This window comes from Sus scrofa, chromosome 6 (genome assembly GCF_054392235.1).
Source record: "Sus scrofa isolate SSC_HxYL_T2T_F1_AM1 chromosome 6, Sscrofa_HxYL_maternal_Yorkshire_Landrace_v2.0, whole genome shotgun sequence".
NCBI classification, from domain to species: domain Eukaryota; kingdom Metazoa; phylum Chordata; class Mammalia; order Artiodactyla; family Suidae; genus Sus; species Sus scrofa.
The window spans coordinates 12,934,818-12,951,827 of record NC_139388.1 but is presented as its reverse complement, the minus strand read 5'-3'; the positions used below and the strand labels follow the sequence as shown (position 1 = coordinate 12,951,827).

Genomic DNA, 17,010 nt, shown 5'->3' with positions numbered 1-17,010 from the left:
GGCTAGGGGTCTAATCGGAGCTGTAGCTGCCAGCCTACACCACAGTCACAGCAAAGCAGGATCTGAGCCACGTCTGCAACCTACACCACAGCTCACACCAGTGCCAGATCCTTAACCCACTGAGTGGGGCCAGGGATTGAACCCGAAACCTCATGGTTCCTAGTCAGATTTGTTACAGCTAAGCCACCACGGGAACTCCTGTTTTGGAAACTTTCTAATGCCAGTTCTCTAACACTGCAACTGGGCTTTTGCAGCAACTGAGAAGCTTTTCTGAAACAATAATAGTAAATATTTTTTAAAAAGTCATGAAAACAATGCTGTTTTTGGTACACTTCCCAGACTAGCAGAGTGTGTAAGTGGAAGAAACCAATTATTTTAAGGTTATATAACAATCAATCATGTAGCCCATAAGGAAACATTCTTTTGAATTTAGAAATCTCAGATTGCTGAGAGTTTTTTTTTTTTTTTTTTTTCACTATGCCACAGCATGCAGAAGGTCCTGGGCCAGGGCTCGAACCCACAGTAACCCGAGCCATAGCAGTGGCAACACCAGATCCTTAACCTACTGAGCCACCAGGGAATTACACACACACACACACACACACACACACACACACACACACACACACAAACACTGCTAATCCCCATGATTCTTCCCTTTTGAACTGGTTGGTGTTCAATCCGTACTGTGTGTGGAATGAATGAATGGAAGTGAGGAAATTCAAGGACTGGGATCAGAACAGCACCAGAAATGCATGGCCAACCAGGTTCTCCAGACTTAACCCGGGGAGAAAATACTCAGTTGTAAGGACTTGCCACCGTGGGAAAATTCAAAGTCCAGGCTGTGGTGGTTGTTTCAGTCTGCTCTTGAAAGCCTCTCCCACTGTAGCAGCTTTCCTGCACCCTCCTGAGGCTACCAAGGCTTTTGCTCTAGTTTTGTTTTGTATTTTAAAGATGTATATTCCTTAGAGCAGTTTTAGGCTTACAACAAAACTTAGAGGAGAGAAGAGAGAGATTTCTCATATACTTTCTGCCTCTCCCTTCATCTCCCACCAGAAACGGTACATTTGCTACCAAGGATGAACCTACAACTGACACATCATAATCACGCTAAGTCCCTAGTTTACCTTAGGGTTCACTCTTGGTGTTGCACATTTCATGGGTTTGGAGAAATGTATATCCATCCTTACATGTAGATGTCACTCATGACAAATAGCCATCCAAACACCATGCCCTAAAAATCCTCTTTGCTCCATCTATTCATTCTTCGCCTCCCAAGCCCCAGGCCCTGGCAACCACTATTCTTTTTTTTTTTTTTTTTTTTTTTTTTGTCTTCTTGCTATTTCTTTGGGCCACTCCTGCAGCATATAGAGGTTCCCAGGCTAGGGGTCGAATCGGAGCTGTAGCCACCTGGCTACATCAGAGCCACAGCAACGCGGGATCCGAGCCGCATCAGCGACCTACACCACAGCTCATGGCAACGCCAAATCCTTAACCCACTGAGCAAGGGCAGGGACCGAACCTGCAACCTCATGGTTCCTAGTTGGATTCGTTAACCACTTCGCCACGACAGGAACTCCCCACTATTCTTTTTACCGTCTCCATAGTTTTGCCTTTTCCAGAATGTCACCTAGCTGGAATCATACTTTTTTATTTTTATTTGCTTTTTAGGGCCAAAACCGCAGCACGTGGAGGTTCTCAGGCTAGGGGTCCAGCTCAGCCTACACCACAGCTACAGCAACACGGGATCCAAGCCTCATCTGCGACCTACACCACAGCTTACGGCAATGCTGGATCCTTAACCCACGGAGTGAGGCCAGGGATCGAACATGCATCCTCATAGTTACTAGTTGGATTCGTTTAAGCTGTGCCACAATGGGAACTCCTGTTGGAATCATACAGAATGTAGCTTCTTCAGCTTGGTGTCTTTCACTTAGCAATACTCATTTCAGGTTCCCTCCTGAATGTCTTTTCATGGCTTGATAGTTCATTTTATTTTACTTTGCTTTTTAAGGCCACACCCGCGGCATATAGAGGTTCCCAGGCTAGGGGTCTAATCGGAGCTGTAGCTGCTGGCCTACACCACAGCCACAGCAACGCCAGACCCGAGCTGGGTCTACGACCTACACCACAGCTCACGGCAACACCAGATCCTTAACCCACTGAGCGAGGCCAGGGATCAAATCCACAACCTCAGGGTTCCTAGTCGGATTCGTTTCTGCTGTGCCCCAACGGGAACTCCCTGATAGTTCATTTTAATGCTGGATAATATTCCATCGAGGAAGCACAAAGGAAAATGATTGATCTAACCCTGTACTGGTGACTGGAGGGGGGCATGTGTTGGTAGAAAAAGGTGACAAGGACACTCCTGACACCACTCCTGAGAGTGCAAGTTGGTACTCCATTATTAGGGTAATCTGGCAATTTCTTTATCTTTTTTTTTGTTTTGTTTTTTTGTTTTTTTGCCATTTCTTGGGCCGCTTCCACAGCATATGGAGGTTCCCAGGCTAGGGGTCCAATCGGAGCTGCAGCCAGCGGCCTACGCCACAGCCACAGCAACGCAGGGATCCGAGCCGCATCTACAACTTACACCACAGCTCATGGCAATGTCGAATCCTTAACCCACTGAGCAAGACCAGGGATCAAACCCGAAACCTCATGGTTCCTAGTCAGATTCATTAACCACTGAGCCACGACGGGAACTCCAAGGCAATTTCATATTTAAAACATGAATACTCTGATCCAGCAGCTTTACTTCTAGGAATCTTTATTACAGACACTCAAACCCGGTCATCTCCTGGGGGCCTCTCCCATCCCATGAACCTGGATTCCCAGAAGTGAGTCTTTTGTCAAGGAACCTTGATTCCAAGAGGACCAAACCCTGTCTCTCTCGGCCTCCATTCCTCCATTCTGTGCTTAGTTAACCATCCTTTGTTTATTCACACCAGAGGCTTCCTCTTCCAAGAGGTTTGCCTGACTCCCCATGCTAAAGTAGGTCACCCTCAGAGTTCCCCTGTAGCGCAACAGCATTGGCGGCATCCCTGGAGTGCTGGGATGCAGGTTCGATCCCTGGCCCGGCACAGTGGGAACTCCATATGCCTTGGGGCAGCTAAAAAAAAAAAAAAAAAAAGGATAAAGAAAGCAGGTCCCTCTCTACCTATTCTTGTTTCTTCTTAGAGCACAGTGGATGTGTGGGGTTGCGTGTTTATCTGTAGGACGATTTAGCATCTGTACTCCCCACAAGAGCAAGGGCTGTGACGGGTGCCTCTCATTATGTCCTCAGGGCCTGGCCCTGGCCTGACTCATGAAACACTGGACTGAGCACTCCCTGTCTTTGTCCTGAAACCTGATCTGGGTTCACCTAGAGGCTTGCTGGGAAACTGATGTGCAGGGTAGCTTGAGCAGGGGCTTGGCCGGAGGGCCCCATGGGCAGGGAGCAACATCTGAGAGCCAGCCGTGCCCATGCTGGGACCTCGGGGGACAGGCGAGAATGGATGACTCATACAGCAATCTGTAACCTGAACAGGGGCAAACACAACTTGTGGGATGCCACTCTCAGGCTGGGCTCTGAGCCCCACCCCGAATGCCTTCCTGGACCCCACTCAGTAGCTGCGTCTCCTTGTTCTTAGCCTCTGGTACCAGGAACCTCTTGCTCAACCTTGTTTGCCTGAACATACCATGTTGCTGGAGATGTTGGCACAGGACAGAGAGGGCCACATACTGGGGTAAGGGGCCAGCGGCAGGGTCCCACTGCCCTAGTCAACAGTCCACCGTGTCTTTCATTATTCTGGTCCTTGAGATATTTGCAGCCAAATGTAAGGATGCTGGTGAGCATTTTGTAACACATCAAATATGGAATCAGGAGTTGCCGCTGTGGTGCAGTAGGTTAAGACCCTGACTGCACCAGCTGTGGTCTCCAAGGCATGGGTTCCATCCCCAACCCAGTGCAGTGGGTTAAGGACCTAGCATTGCCACAGTGGCAGCTTGGATTCAATTCCTGACCTGGAAATTTCCATATGCTGGGGGTGCAACCATAAAAAAAAAATTTAAAGTATCAAATCACTATATTGTGCACCTGGAATTAAATAGTATTGTAGGTTAATTATATAATTTAAAGTATGATAGGAGTTCTCATCGTGGCACAGCAGAAACTAATCTGACTAAGAACCATGAGGTGGCAGGTTCAATCCCTGGCCTCGCTCAGTGGGTTAAGGATCCGGCATTGTTGTGAGGTGTGGTATAGGACGCAGACGTAGCTCGGATCCCGAGTTGCTGTGGCTCTGGCGTAGGCCAGCGGTTACAGCTCCAATTAGACCCCTAGCCTGGGAACCTCCATATGCCCTAAAAAGACAAAAATAAAAAATAAAAAAATAAGGTATGATAATATTTTGGAGAACAAGGGGGAGAGAGGAAGGTATTAAATCTTCATCTTATAACATTTATAAATTTAAAATATGCTTTTTTTTTTTTTTTCTTTTCAGGGCAGCATCCGAGGCACATGGAAGTTTCCAGGCCAGGGATCTAATTGGAGCCTATGCCACAGCCATAGCAATGCCAGATCTGAGCCATGTCTGTGACCCACACCACAGCTCATGGCAATGCTGGATCTTTAACCCACTGAGTGAGGCCAGGGATTGAACCTGCATCCTCAAGGATACTAGTCAGGTTCATTTCTGCTGAGCCACAATGGGAACTCCATGTTAAGAATTTCTTGATATAACTGGAAACAAACAAAATGACAGGACAGATCTCTGCCACCCGGAGCCTCACATCTCTGAGTAATGACCTGGCTTTCCAAGCCTGATATGGAATACTCTGCTGCATCCCCAGTTTGGTTTACTTGTTAGAACCATAAGCACTGAAGTCGAACATGTAAGTCTGCATCCCAGCCCGTGTATACATGTGTGTGTGTATATACACACACATTTTTTTTTTTTTGGCTGTATCCACGGCATATGGAAATTCCCAGGCCAGGGATCAAACCTATGCCATAGATGTAACCAGAGCCATTGTGGTGACAATGCCAGATCATTAACTGGCTGAGCCACAAGGGAACTCCTCTCAGCCCATATATTAAGCTATGCAACCCTAACCTTCCTAGGCTAAAGTCTCCATTAATAAACTTGTGGGTTTTTTCTTTTCTTTTTCTTTTTTTCTTTTTTTTTTTTTTTTTGGTCTTTTTTTAGGGCTGTACTCGCAGCATATGGAGGTTCCCAGGCTAGTGGTGGAATTGGAGCTATAGCTGCCAGCCCACACCAATGCCAGATCTGAGCCACGTCTGCGACCTACACCACAGCTCACAGCAATGCCAGATCCTTAACCCACTGAGGGTGGCCAGAGATCAAACCTGCATCCTCGTGGATCCTAGTCTGGTTTGTTAACTGCTGAGCCACGAAAGGGAACTCCCTAAACATTTTTTGAGCACTTACTGGCTCTCATTTCGTAAACTCAGGATGAGCCCCCTACACATCCAGATCCCCTCATCTTCTTTAAAAGCCAACATCCTCTCCCTGCCCGCCCCACGCACATGGCATGGGGAAGTTCCCAGGCTAGCGATCGAACCTGCGCCAAAGCAGTAACCAAGCCACAGCAGTGACAATGCTAGATTCTTAACCCACTGAGCTCCCAGAGAACTCCCACCATCCCAGTCAGGCTTTTTGCCAGAGCCAGGTGCTGTGATTCAGAGCAAAGGAATCATACTTTGCTCTCCTCCAGGGCCTGGCACGTAAGGACCACAGGAAGACAACCACTCCAGAGCCTTTCTCCTTCCAAGCTCCTGGCCAGCTTTATCTAGTTACATTCACCCCGTGACTTGCCCTCCAGACACTGATTTTGCTGCCAACCTCTTGCTCTGCCACACGCTCTGCCTGGCTTGCTGCCCGGGCCTCCCCAGCCCTCTCCTGCCACTTTTCCTCCTCACTGCCTCCCTCCAGGCTTATCCAGGAGGCTCCCTAGACGGGTGGTCTGGACCCAGAGCTCACCACTTCCTGGATCTCACCTCGCAGCGATGGCTGCAACCATGGCTGCTTGCTCATCCGTTGAGCAAATAAAATGGGAAAATGGGACTCTTCTTCATCCAGGTGACAGGTCTCTGCAAACCTGATTTGCTCTCTCGTCCCCACTGCAGCCTCTGAGCAAACGCCCCTCTTCCCTTCATCTTCCTCATTGTGTAACGAGACCCGTCACTTTTGCATTTTGCTTTCAAACTTTACAGGCTGCAAACTCTAATCTGTATGGTACAGGTTAGTTATGTTTATTTCTGCGGGGAGGATCTTTTCTGTCAGGACAAATCAAAGGGTCACCTTACTTAGGCAGGTGATGAGGGCATGTGGGCTGCTCGGAGACATGTGGGCAGAGAGAGGCTAAGGGGAGATCACAAGACAGAGGCACCCTGTCTGATTTCTTGCTGAAGATACCGGTGAATATAAAAGCCTTGGCTTTGGTGCCGTATGATGCCAAAGGCGGGGCGGGACAGAGACTAGGGTGCCCAGAGGGAGTGATGTACCAACTTCAGGCAGAGCTCACCACAGTGCCCCCTGAACGCCCAGGCAGGGCTGGGTCAACTCAGCGGCAGGGTGAGGCATCCCAAGGGAGAATAAAGGGGAAACAAAGTGCTGGAGGAGGAGCCAAGTCATCTGAACCTATTCCCTGTGCCCAGAGGAAGTGGGGGCGCAAGGCTGCTTTCCATGAAGTGTGTGTCTGATGGGAACCCAGCTCCTAAAAAGTAAAATCAAGAAAGAAACATAGTTTGGGGGCTCAGTTCCCCTACTACGGGGTAGGGGTGGGAGAGGACTCCCAAACTCCCGGCCCCTCCAGTAGCAGCCTGTGCCCCCGCGTACCATGGCTCCCACCCCACCATGCCTGAGTCTCCCGGTCCTGGCGACCCCCAGCCACAGCTGGGGACCTCCGCTACGGCCCTGGGTGCTTGGAGGTGGATGATGCCCAGCTGAAGCTGCTTGGGCCCAGCGGAAGCACCAGGTCCAGGGAGAGGTCGCGCTGCTCTTCCTCGGAGAACACGGGCCGGTAGCCCAGCAGCTGCAGCGCGCCGGAGCACAGCTCTTGCACGCGGCGGATCTTGGCGAAGGGCAGCGCGTGGCGCCAGGCCTGCGAGACATTGAGCGCATTCCTGGACGTGGTCTTGAACGCCTCGCGGCGCGCGCCGGGCCCGACCCCATGTGTGATATTGTGGATCCAGGCCTCGAGCTGCGGTGTGAGGCTCAGTCCCGTGAAGGCGTAGAGAGCACGGATCTCGGGCAGCGGAGCCCGCGCCAGGTCCTCGAAGCGCACAAGGCGGTAGCGTCCTTGCAGGGAGGGCGGCGGCTTGTGCTTGGCGGCCTCGGCGATGCGCACGTGGCTGCGGCACACCTCACGCACCACCCGCAGGTCCGGGTCGGCCTCCACCCACTTGCCGTTGGTACCCAGCACGATGCCGTTGTCGCGCGCCAGCGCCTTGGCCGTCTGCTCCCGCGAGCGCAGCACTGCCCGCGGGTCGCGCACCAGATGTACGATGCGCAGGTTGAGGGCCGGGTCGCTAAGCAGCGGGTAAAGCACCTGCAAGTTGAAAAAGCGCACCTCCTTGAGCACCACGTGGCTGTAGGACCGGCAGGCCTCCTGGGCCAGGCTGAAGGGCCGCCGCGCGCACAGCGGCTTGCACACCGCCTCGCTGCTGATGGCGCCGCGCGGGAAGGCGCTGCAAGCCGGCGGCGAGCAGAGCGCGCGGCTCTCCGCCCACTGGAAGAGGTCCGACAGGTTGCGCCGCCAGGGCAGGTAGGCATCGAACACGTCCATGTCGCAGAGGAAGACGGAGCGCACCAGGTCGCGCACGGCCATGTGCAGCGCCGCCGCGCTGCCCTGTGACAGCGCGGACCACACGTGCCACGCGGGTTCCATCAGGTAGAAGACATCGGGGTGCTGGCTGAAGAGCTGGCCCACGAAGGACGAGCCTGAGCGCCAGGAGGACAGCACCAGCACATGCACCCGCTCCTCGCCTCCCGCCTGAGATGGCAGCCTGGGCCGGGAGACCAGGAAGAGCAGGAGGCCAGTCTGCGCCAGCAGGAGCGCGGTCACCGCCGTGCTGGAGATGCGCCGCAGCCACATGCCGCCGGCCAGGGACCTGCGAGAGGCAGAGTGCAGCCGTCAGGAACCGCGGCCCGCTTGCCCATCCCACAGCCCAACTCCTGCCTGGTGCTGCCAGCGAGCAGCCCCAGGACTCGTCCATCCCACCTGAGAGGGCTTCCCAAAGCCAGAACCTTCTCATCTGGGCGCTTTGGCAGGAATGGGGCGTTAAGACGTTAGCCGTGATCTAGTCTTTGCAGAGCAAGAGGCCCGTTGCACAAAACTATGGACAATGCATGCTTTTTTTCCTTTTCTCTCTCTCTCCCCATCAACCCCCCTCCCCATCTAGAGAGGGAAATATATTTCAAACAGAATTCCTGGAGTTTTCTTTGTGGCTCAGTGGTTAACGAATCCGACTAGGAACCATGAGGTTTCGGGTTAGATCCCTGGCCTTGCTCAGTGGATTAACGATCCGGCGTTGCCGTGAGCTGTGGTGTAGGTCGCAGATGCGGCTTGGATCCCGCGTTGCTGTGGCGTAGGCCGGCAGCTATAGCTCTGATTCAACTCCTAGCCTGGGAATCTCCATGTGCCGCGGGTGCCGCCCTAGAAAAGACAAAAAAAAAAAAAAGAATTCCTGCTTTTCACTTAAAAATTCCTTTTAGGGGAACAATTTTAGGTGTGTAGCTAAATTTTTTTTCTCCTTTTTTTTTTTTTTAGAGCCACACCCACAACATATGGAAGCTCCCAGGCTAGGGGTAGAATCAGCTGCAGCTGCCAGCCTATACCACAGCCACAGCTACAAGGACTCCAAGTCCTGTCTGCAGCTCACCCCAGCAGGGGATCCTTAACCCACTGAGTTGGGCCAGAGACCCAACCGAGTTCTCATGGGTACCAGTCAGGTTCCTTGGCGCTGAGAGGCAATGGGGACATCTTAATTTGACTTTTTAAACAAATAGACACAACTTTTTGCTACTAAAAATAAACCACTAAATAGAGGACATCAACTCTTGCTCTCACCCATGGGGAGTGAGCAGCTGCAGGCTACGTGAATTTCAGAAGTGGATACCCTTCTGGATTCACCAGGGTTTGCAGAAGAAACCAGCTAGGGGAGAGGTAGGATGGAGCCAGAGAAGGGGAGAGATGAGGACAGAGTCAGACCCCTTTCCAATACTGAGGTTACTCACTGCTGTCCAGGGCTGCTGGCAGACACGCACACCTCAATCACAAACCCATAGAGATGCTCAGAGGTTTTTCAGAGCCTGAGAAAGCAGGAGGGAGGCTGGGTCAGAGCCCTACAGGGGGAGATGGCCCTGGACCCAGACGGATGGAAAGCTCCCCACGGGTGGAGCAAAGCTGCCCTGTCCTTGGCTGGAGCTGGGTCAGGACCACCAAGCTGCTGGATACATTTTTCCACAGCAGAGGGAAAGGACAGTCTCTTCTGCAGGGTTTGAGTCCCTCTGATGCCACTCAGGAGCTGTGAGACCTGGGGCAAATGACCTGACTTCTCTCAAAGACACAATGTCCTCTTTCTGCTACACACACATGGGAGGAAAGGGCCATACATACCCCAGTTACTGCACACGCCCCAGGTTACCAGTCTTGTTGTAGCATTCAGCTGTGTCTGCAGAGGAGGTATCATGGGAAGTCACCCAGATAAGACCCCTGAGATCACCCATGCTAGGAATCCCAGCATCTCCCAGGCCCCCTGTAGCCCCCAACCAACTCTGAGTCCTTTAGCGATCTTAAGAATGTCCCACATGGGAGTTCCCATTGTGGCTCTGTGGGTTAAGGATCTGACTAGTATCCATGAGGATGTGGGTTCGATCCCTAGCCTTGCTCAGTGGGTTAAGGATCGGGTGTTGCTGCAAGTTACAGATGGGGCTCGGATCCCGAGTTGCTGTGGCTGTGGTATAGGCCAGCAGGTGCAGCTCTGATTTGAACCTTGGCCTGGGAACTTCCATACACTGCAGATGCGGTAGTAAAAAAAAATAAAAAATAAATTAAAAAACACTGTCCCACGTGGAGTTCCCTGCTGGCTCAGTGGCTTAAGGATCTGGTGCTGTCACTTCTGTGTCTGGGGTTGCTGTTACAGCATGGGTTTGATCCCTGGCCCAGGAACTTCCACAGAGTATCCCGCTGCTCCTGCAGTGATCTGAAGGATGCGCTGCTTTGGAGAGGAAGAGCCTGGAAGTCACCTCCTTCCTTTCAAAGCATTGCTCCCCACCAAGCCACCTTCTCTGTCCCTGTCACCGGCGAGGGCAGCCAGTGTCTCAGCTGTGAGCAGAGCCTATCTCTGCTCCCTCCCCTTCTCAGGAGGTGGCAGGAGTGGGTGAGGGATGCCCAGAAATGCCTCCTAGATCCCACGCCCACATCTGGATCACCTGGCAGACAAAGACAGCACCCAACCATCTGCTCTGCACGCGTCACCTCCTCTCCTTCCTCTCCGCTCCCCTAGGATGTGCTTCCCCTGAGAAAAGGGTACAGCAGAGGGAGGAAGGTAACGCTAACTCTATTTGCTGATACAAATTACCTCAAGCGCTGGAGGATTTTTTTGGGCTGCCCCCACGCCATGTGGAAGTTCTCAGGCGAGGGATTGAATGGGAGCTGCAGCTGCCAGCCTACACCACGGCCACAGCAACACGGGATCCAAGCTGCGTCTGTGACCTACACTGCAGCTTGTGGCTTAAAGGCCAGGAATAGAACCGGCATCCTCACAGAGACAACGTCCAGCCCTTAACCTTCTGAACCACAGAGGGAACTCCAAGTGCTGGATGATTTAACTCAACAGCCCCTGGGCATGACGATCTCAGTTTTTTAGACCAAGGAACCAGACCAACAGGAAATCTGGGCCCACCCAGGACTTATTTCTAAGTTCCTGGCCCTTTCTGATTGCAGGCGGCTGGCCTCTCCCACCCCTGGGAGATCCCTGCAAAACACAGGACCCTGATGCTTGGGCCCAAATGCAGCTGCCCTGGCCAGCCGTGCCCTTCCCTGGGTAAGGACGGTTTTTTGACCTGAGACCAAGGTGCTTGTTACCTGCACTCGAGGGATGCCAGGGGTTTCTTAAGTGACCCACACAATACAAGAACTGTTATCGGATCCTCTGACTGGAACTCGAGACCTGGGAAGGGGATTAAAACATCTTTGCCACCGGGGGTGTCCAGAGAAGGCCAGGTCCCAGCTGGGAGTTTTCTGAGAAGGCAGCCTAGGTCCAGCGCGCCCACCAAGTGCCCCGGGGTTCAACTTAGGAAGGACACATCAGGCAGGCACTGGGACGTGTCCTCTGTCTTCATGATGGAATTCCACTCTCCCAGATCCCTAAGGAGGTAGAAATGACCCCTGTCTGTTTTAGCTGAGGAAGTAGAGCTCGGAGACATGCACATGCAGCTGCTAAGTGCCAGAGCCCCAGCGGGATGCACTGGCGTGGTCCCGCTCCTAAGCCTTTGCCCAGTGAGGTCCCCCATCCTGAAAGCATGATGGGCCTCCCGTAGGAATTCTTTCCTTTTCAATTTTGGGTGGGTATATATTAATGATTTGTCTAATTTTTGGAAAGGGGGATAAAATCGTTTGAGGTGGCCCCAAATCCCAAAGGCACAGGTAAGGGCATTGTGGGCTCATGTTTTGTTTTGTTTTTGTTTTTGCTTTTTAGGTCCACATCTGTGGCACATGGAGGTTCTCAGGCTAGGGGTCTAATCAGAGCTGTAGCCGCCGGCCTACGCCAAAGCCACAGCAACGCGGGATCCAAGCCACGTCTGCGACCTACACCACAGCTCATGGCAATGCCGGATCCTTAACCCACTGAGCGAGGCCCGGGATCGAACCTGCATCCTCATGGATCCTAGCTGGCTTCGTTAACCACTGAGCCACGAAGGGAACTCCTGTGGGCTCAAGTTTTATTTGTAAAAGTCAGAAAAGGGGACCATCTTCCTACAGACACAGCCTCACGTGAGAGAAGTGACATCCTCTGTCCCCTGTGCCTCCCCCAGGTCCACCTCCAAGGTGGGGAGCCCTGCCTCTGGTTTCCACCAAGTCTTGGAAAGTGATGATTAAAATAATCATATATTTCAAGGGAGATGGGTTGGAGCAAAGTGCACGAGGCCAGAGAAGTAGTAGAAAATTCCCCCTGAGCAAGGCCAGGGATCAAACCCGCAACCTTCATGGTTCCTAGCTGGATTCGTTAACCACTGCGCCACGATGGGAACTCCTCTCCCTCCTATTCTGATACCCAGGACCACCTTACAGAATTGTCTTTCTCAAGTCACTGAAGATTTTTCGTCATCAAGTGTTTTTTTGTTTGTTTGTTTGATTTGGCTGCACCCACAGCATGCAGAAGTTTTCCTGGGCCAAAGATAGAACCTGCACCACAGCAGTGACAATCCCAGACCCTTACGAGCTAGGCTGCCAAGGAACTCCCATAAAATCGCTTAAAAACTTCCTTTTGTTGGAGTTCCCATGGTGGCACAGCAGAAATGAATCTGACTAGGAACCATGAGTATTCGGGTTCGATCCCTGGCCTCGCTCAGTGGGTTAAGGATTCAGTGTTGCCGTGAGCTGTGGTGGAGGTCGCAGATGCAGCTTGGTTCTGGCGTTGCTGTGGCTGTGGTGTAGGCCAGCAGCTGTAGCTCCAGTTCAACACCTAGCCTGGGAACTTCCATATGCCATGAGAGTGGCCCTAAAAAAAAAACAAAACCAAAAAACTTCCTTTTGTCAAAATAATACACACAGCTTGAAGAAGCAGAGGGTATCCCTGAAAGTTTATGCAACAGGGACCACATTCATCTCCCCAGGAAGAGAGTGAAAGAGCTGGAAAAAGAGCTTGAATTGTGACCCATATGAGCATATTACCTATTTTAAAATAACTAAGTTAAAATAATTCTAGGACTGCCCGTTGTAGCTCAGTGGTAACAAACCTCACTAGTATCCACGAGGAAGTAGGTTCGATCCCTGTCCTTGCTCAGTGGGTTAAGGATCCGGTGTTGCCATGAGCTGCAGTGCAGATGGCAGATGTAGCTCGGATCTGGCGTTGCTGTGGTTGAGGTGTAGGCCAGCAGCTGCAGCTCCACTTTGACCCCAAGCCGGGGAACCTCCGTATGCCACAGGTGCGGCCCTAAAAATTAAAAAAGTTTAAAAAGAAAGCAAGAGGAGGTCCGGCGTCCAGGGACTCCATCATAATAGAGCTGACAATCTAGTTGGGGATATTAAAGACCCACCCATGAGATGGTCAAGGAACCCAGATGCTGGTCTGAGTGGCAGAGACATCAAGTACCACTAGTACCACAAGAAGGCCATGTGAGTCCTGGAATGTACATTTCCCCCCTAGATTCTGGAAAAATCTCCCACCTTGCTCCCTCTAATCCACACCACCCAGAGCCGCCGGAGCTGCCTTCAGCGCACATGTGATCATGCCATTCCCCCACTGAGCAACCCTCAGCTTCCCAGCCTCTGCTCCCGTCATTCCCAGGCAGCGTTCCGTACTTCAGATAATCTGGAATCATCCTGTTCCTCAAGCAAGCCTCATGCTCTCCTATCCCTCCCTCCACTGGCACCGCAGAGATGCCACAAAAACGGATTCAAGACCTACATGTAAGACCAGACACTCGACAACTCCCGGAGGAAAACACAGGCAGAACACACTTTGACATCAATATGTTTGGGGATCCATCTCCTAGAGAAATGAAAACCACAGCAAAAATCAACAAAGGGAAACGAAATGAACTCAAAAGCTTTTGCACAGCAAAGGAAACCATCAACAACCTACAGAATGGGAGAAAATATTTGCCAACAATGCAACTGGCAAGGGATTAAGTTCCAAAATATACAAACTCATCCAGCTCAATATAAAAACAAATAAAAAGGAGTTCCCGTCGTGGGGCAACGGAAATGAATCCGACTAGGAACCATGAGGTTTCGGGTTCCACCCCTGGCCTTGATAAGTGGGTTGAGGATCTGGCATTGCTGTGAGCTGTGGCGTAGGTCACAGATGCAGCTCAGATCTGGCGTTGCTGTGGCTCCAATTCGACCCCTAGCCTAGGCAACTCCATATGCCCCAGGCACGGCTCTAGAAAAAGACAAAAATAAATAAATAAATAAAAATAAAAACAAACACACAGGAATTCTCTAGTGGCCTAGTAGTTAAGCACTTGGTACGGTCGCTAATGTGGCTCTGATTCCCCTACTGTGGGTGCGACCAAAACCAAATTAATAAACAAATAAACTAATGAACTAATAAAAAAAAATGGGCATGGAACACCTGTCATGGTTCAGTAGGTTAAGAACCTGACGAGAATCCAAGAGGATCTGGGTTCGATCCCTGGCCTTGCTCAGTGGGTTAAAGGACCCGGTGGTGCTATGAGCTGTGGTGTAGGCTGCAGATGTGGCTCAGACTGGCGTTGCTGAGGCTACGGCTATGGTGTAGGCTGGCAACTGCAGCTCTGATTTGACCTCTAGCCCAGGAAATTCCATATACCACAGGTGCAGCCCCAAAAAGAAGGAAAACAAATGAGCAGAAGATCTAAATAGGCATTCCTCCAAAGAAGACATACAGATGGCCAACAGGCACATGAAAAGATGCTCAGCGTTGCTAAGTAGAGAAATGCAAATCCAAACTACAATAAGGTACCACCTCACACCAGTCAGAATGGCCATCATCAAAAAATGTACAAATAATAAATACTGGAGAGGGTGTGGAGAAAAGGGAACCCTTTTACTCTCTTGGTGGAAATCTCACTTGGTGCAACCAGTATGGAGAACAGTCTGTAGGTTCCTTAAAAAGCAAAAATAGAGGAGTTCCCTGGTAGCCTAAAAGATAGGCATCGAGAGTGTTGTCACTGCTATAGCACAGATTCTAACCCTGGCCTGGGAATTTCTGCATGCTGTGGGCATGGCCAAAAAAATTAAAAATAGAGTTTCCATATACATGATCCAGCAATCCCACTCCTGGGCATATCCAGAAAAGACAAAAACTCTAATGCAAAAAGACATTTGCACACCAGTGTTCATAGAAACACTACTTATAATAGCCAAGACATGGAAGCAACTTAATTGTCCATGGACAGATGAATGGGTAAAGATGTGGTCCATACACAAAATAGAGTATTACTCAGCCATAAAAAGAATGAAATAATGCCATTTGCAGCAACATGGATGGACCTAGAGATTATCATACTAAGTGAAGGAAGTCAGAAAAAGACAACTATCATATGATATCACTTATATGTGGAATATAAAACAATGATACAAATGACTATATTCATGGGCATTCCCATCGTGGCTCAGCCGTAATGAACCCAAGTAGTATCCACGAGGATGCAGGTTCGATCGATGACCTTGCTCTGTGGGTTAAGGATGCAGCCTTGCTGTGAGCTGTGGTGTAGGTCGAACACACAGCTGAGATCTTGTGTTGCTGTGGCTGCGGCGGAGGCCAGCAGCTGCAGCTCCGATTCAGCCCTGGCCTGGGAACTTCCATATGCCACAGCTGCAGCCCTAAACAGGCAAATAAAAAATAAAAAAAAAAAGAGCTTATTTACAAACAGAAATAGACTCACAGACAGAGAAAAAAACCTCAACGGTTACCAAAAGGGAAAGGAGGGGAGGGATAAATTAGGAATTTGAGATTAAAGATACACACTTCTATAGACAGAATAGATAAACAACAAGGACCTACTGTACAGCACAGGGAACTATATTCAATATCCTGTAATATCCTATAACAATCTGAAAAAGAACACACAGGAAGTTCCCTTAAAGCACAGTGGATTAAGGATCTGGCATTGTCGCAGCAACGGTGCAACCATAGGCTGCAACAGTGGTGCAGGTTCAAGTGGGTGCGGCCCCCCCAAAAGAATTTATGTATATATACATATATGTGTATGTACATATATCTCTCACTTTGCTGTATACCTGAAACACTGTAAATCAACCACAATAAATTAAAAAATTAAAAAGTAGGAGTTCCCGTTGTGGCGCAGTGGTTAGCAAATCTGACTAGGAACCATGAGGTTGTGGGTTGGATTCCTGGCCTCACCCAGTGGGTTAAGGATCTGTCGTTGCCGTGGGCTGTGGTGTACGTATCAGATGTGGCTCGGATCCCATGTTGCGGTAACTCTGGTGTAGGTCAGCCGCTACAGCTCCAATTTGACCCCTAGCCTGGGAACCTCCATATGCTGCAGGTGCAGCCCAAGACAAGACAAAAAAAAAATTAAAAAATATATAGGACCTTAATTAAAGTACATAGATACTAGAAATTCTATAAATGACCTGAAAGTTTATCTAAAATTCTTTAGTACATGTACCTGTACTTCTTTATTCTGTAAACATTTATTACATTAATGTTATGGGCAAAGCATGAAAGTAAACCCAGGACATGTGGCCACGGCCCTCAGTTTAATTTCTAGCTGCAAAGGTTGCCATGAAACAAGTGATCCTTTAACCACACGCATAATAAGTGGAATGAGGTGAAGGACAGTGCTCTGGGGGCACAGAGCTAAGTTCAAGTAGGGAAAACTTTCCTTGGCTTTTTGGGGAGTTCCCGCTGTGGCTCAGTGGAAATGAATCTGACTAGGAACCAGGAGGACGCAGGTTTGATCCCCTGCCTCACTCAGTGGGTTAAGGATCCAGTGTTGCCATGAGCTGTGGTGTAGGTCGCAGATGCGGCTCAGATCTGGCATTGCTGTGGCTCTGGCGTAGGCTGGCAGCTGTAGCTCCAATTAGACCCCTAGCCTGGGAACCTCCATATGCCACAGTACATCCCTCAAAAGCAAAAAAAAACCCTGCTTTTTCAAATGAACCTTTCCACAGAAAAGAAACTCATGGACTTGGAGAACAGACTTGTCGTTGCCAAGGGGGAGGGGGACGGAGTGGGATGGACCGAGAATTTGGGGTTAATGTTAAGAGGCAAACTACTGCATTTGGAGTGGATAAGCAAAGAGATCCTGCTGTATAGCCCTGGGAACTCTA

At 50.4% G+C, this 17,010-nt stretch overlaps 1 protein-coding gene across 6 annotated transcripts in view; it reads right to left on the bottom strand.

The window, feature by feature from the left end:
• Window positions 1-6,230: 6,230 nt before the first annotated feature.
• CHST6 (carbohydrate sulfotransferase 6) overlaps window positions 6,231-17,010 on the bottom strand; it is a 25,653-nt gene continuing 14,873 nt past the window's right edge. For 2 of the 6 annotated variants that reach the window (XM_084959572.1, XM_005664338.4), the window contains one exon: window positions 6,231-8,113. In XM_084959572.1, coding sequence (XP_084815698.1) covers window positions 6,910-8,113 — 1,204 coding nt within the window. In that variant the 3' untranslated portion in view covers window positions 6,231-6,909. Of the gene's footprint in view, window positions 8,114-9,239; window positions 9,315-11,091; window positions 11,276-13,636; window positions 13,721-17,010 lie in introns of those variants that run through there. The other 4 variants (XM_021093770.2, XM_084959573.1, XM_084959574.1 and 1 more) reach the window with 4 other exon arrangements.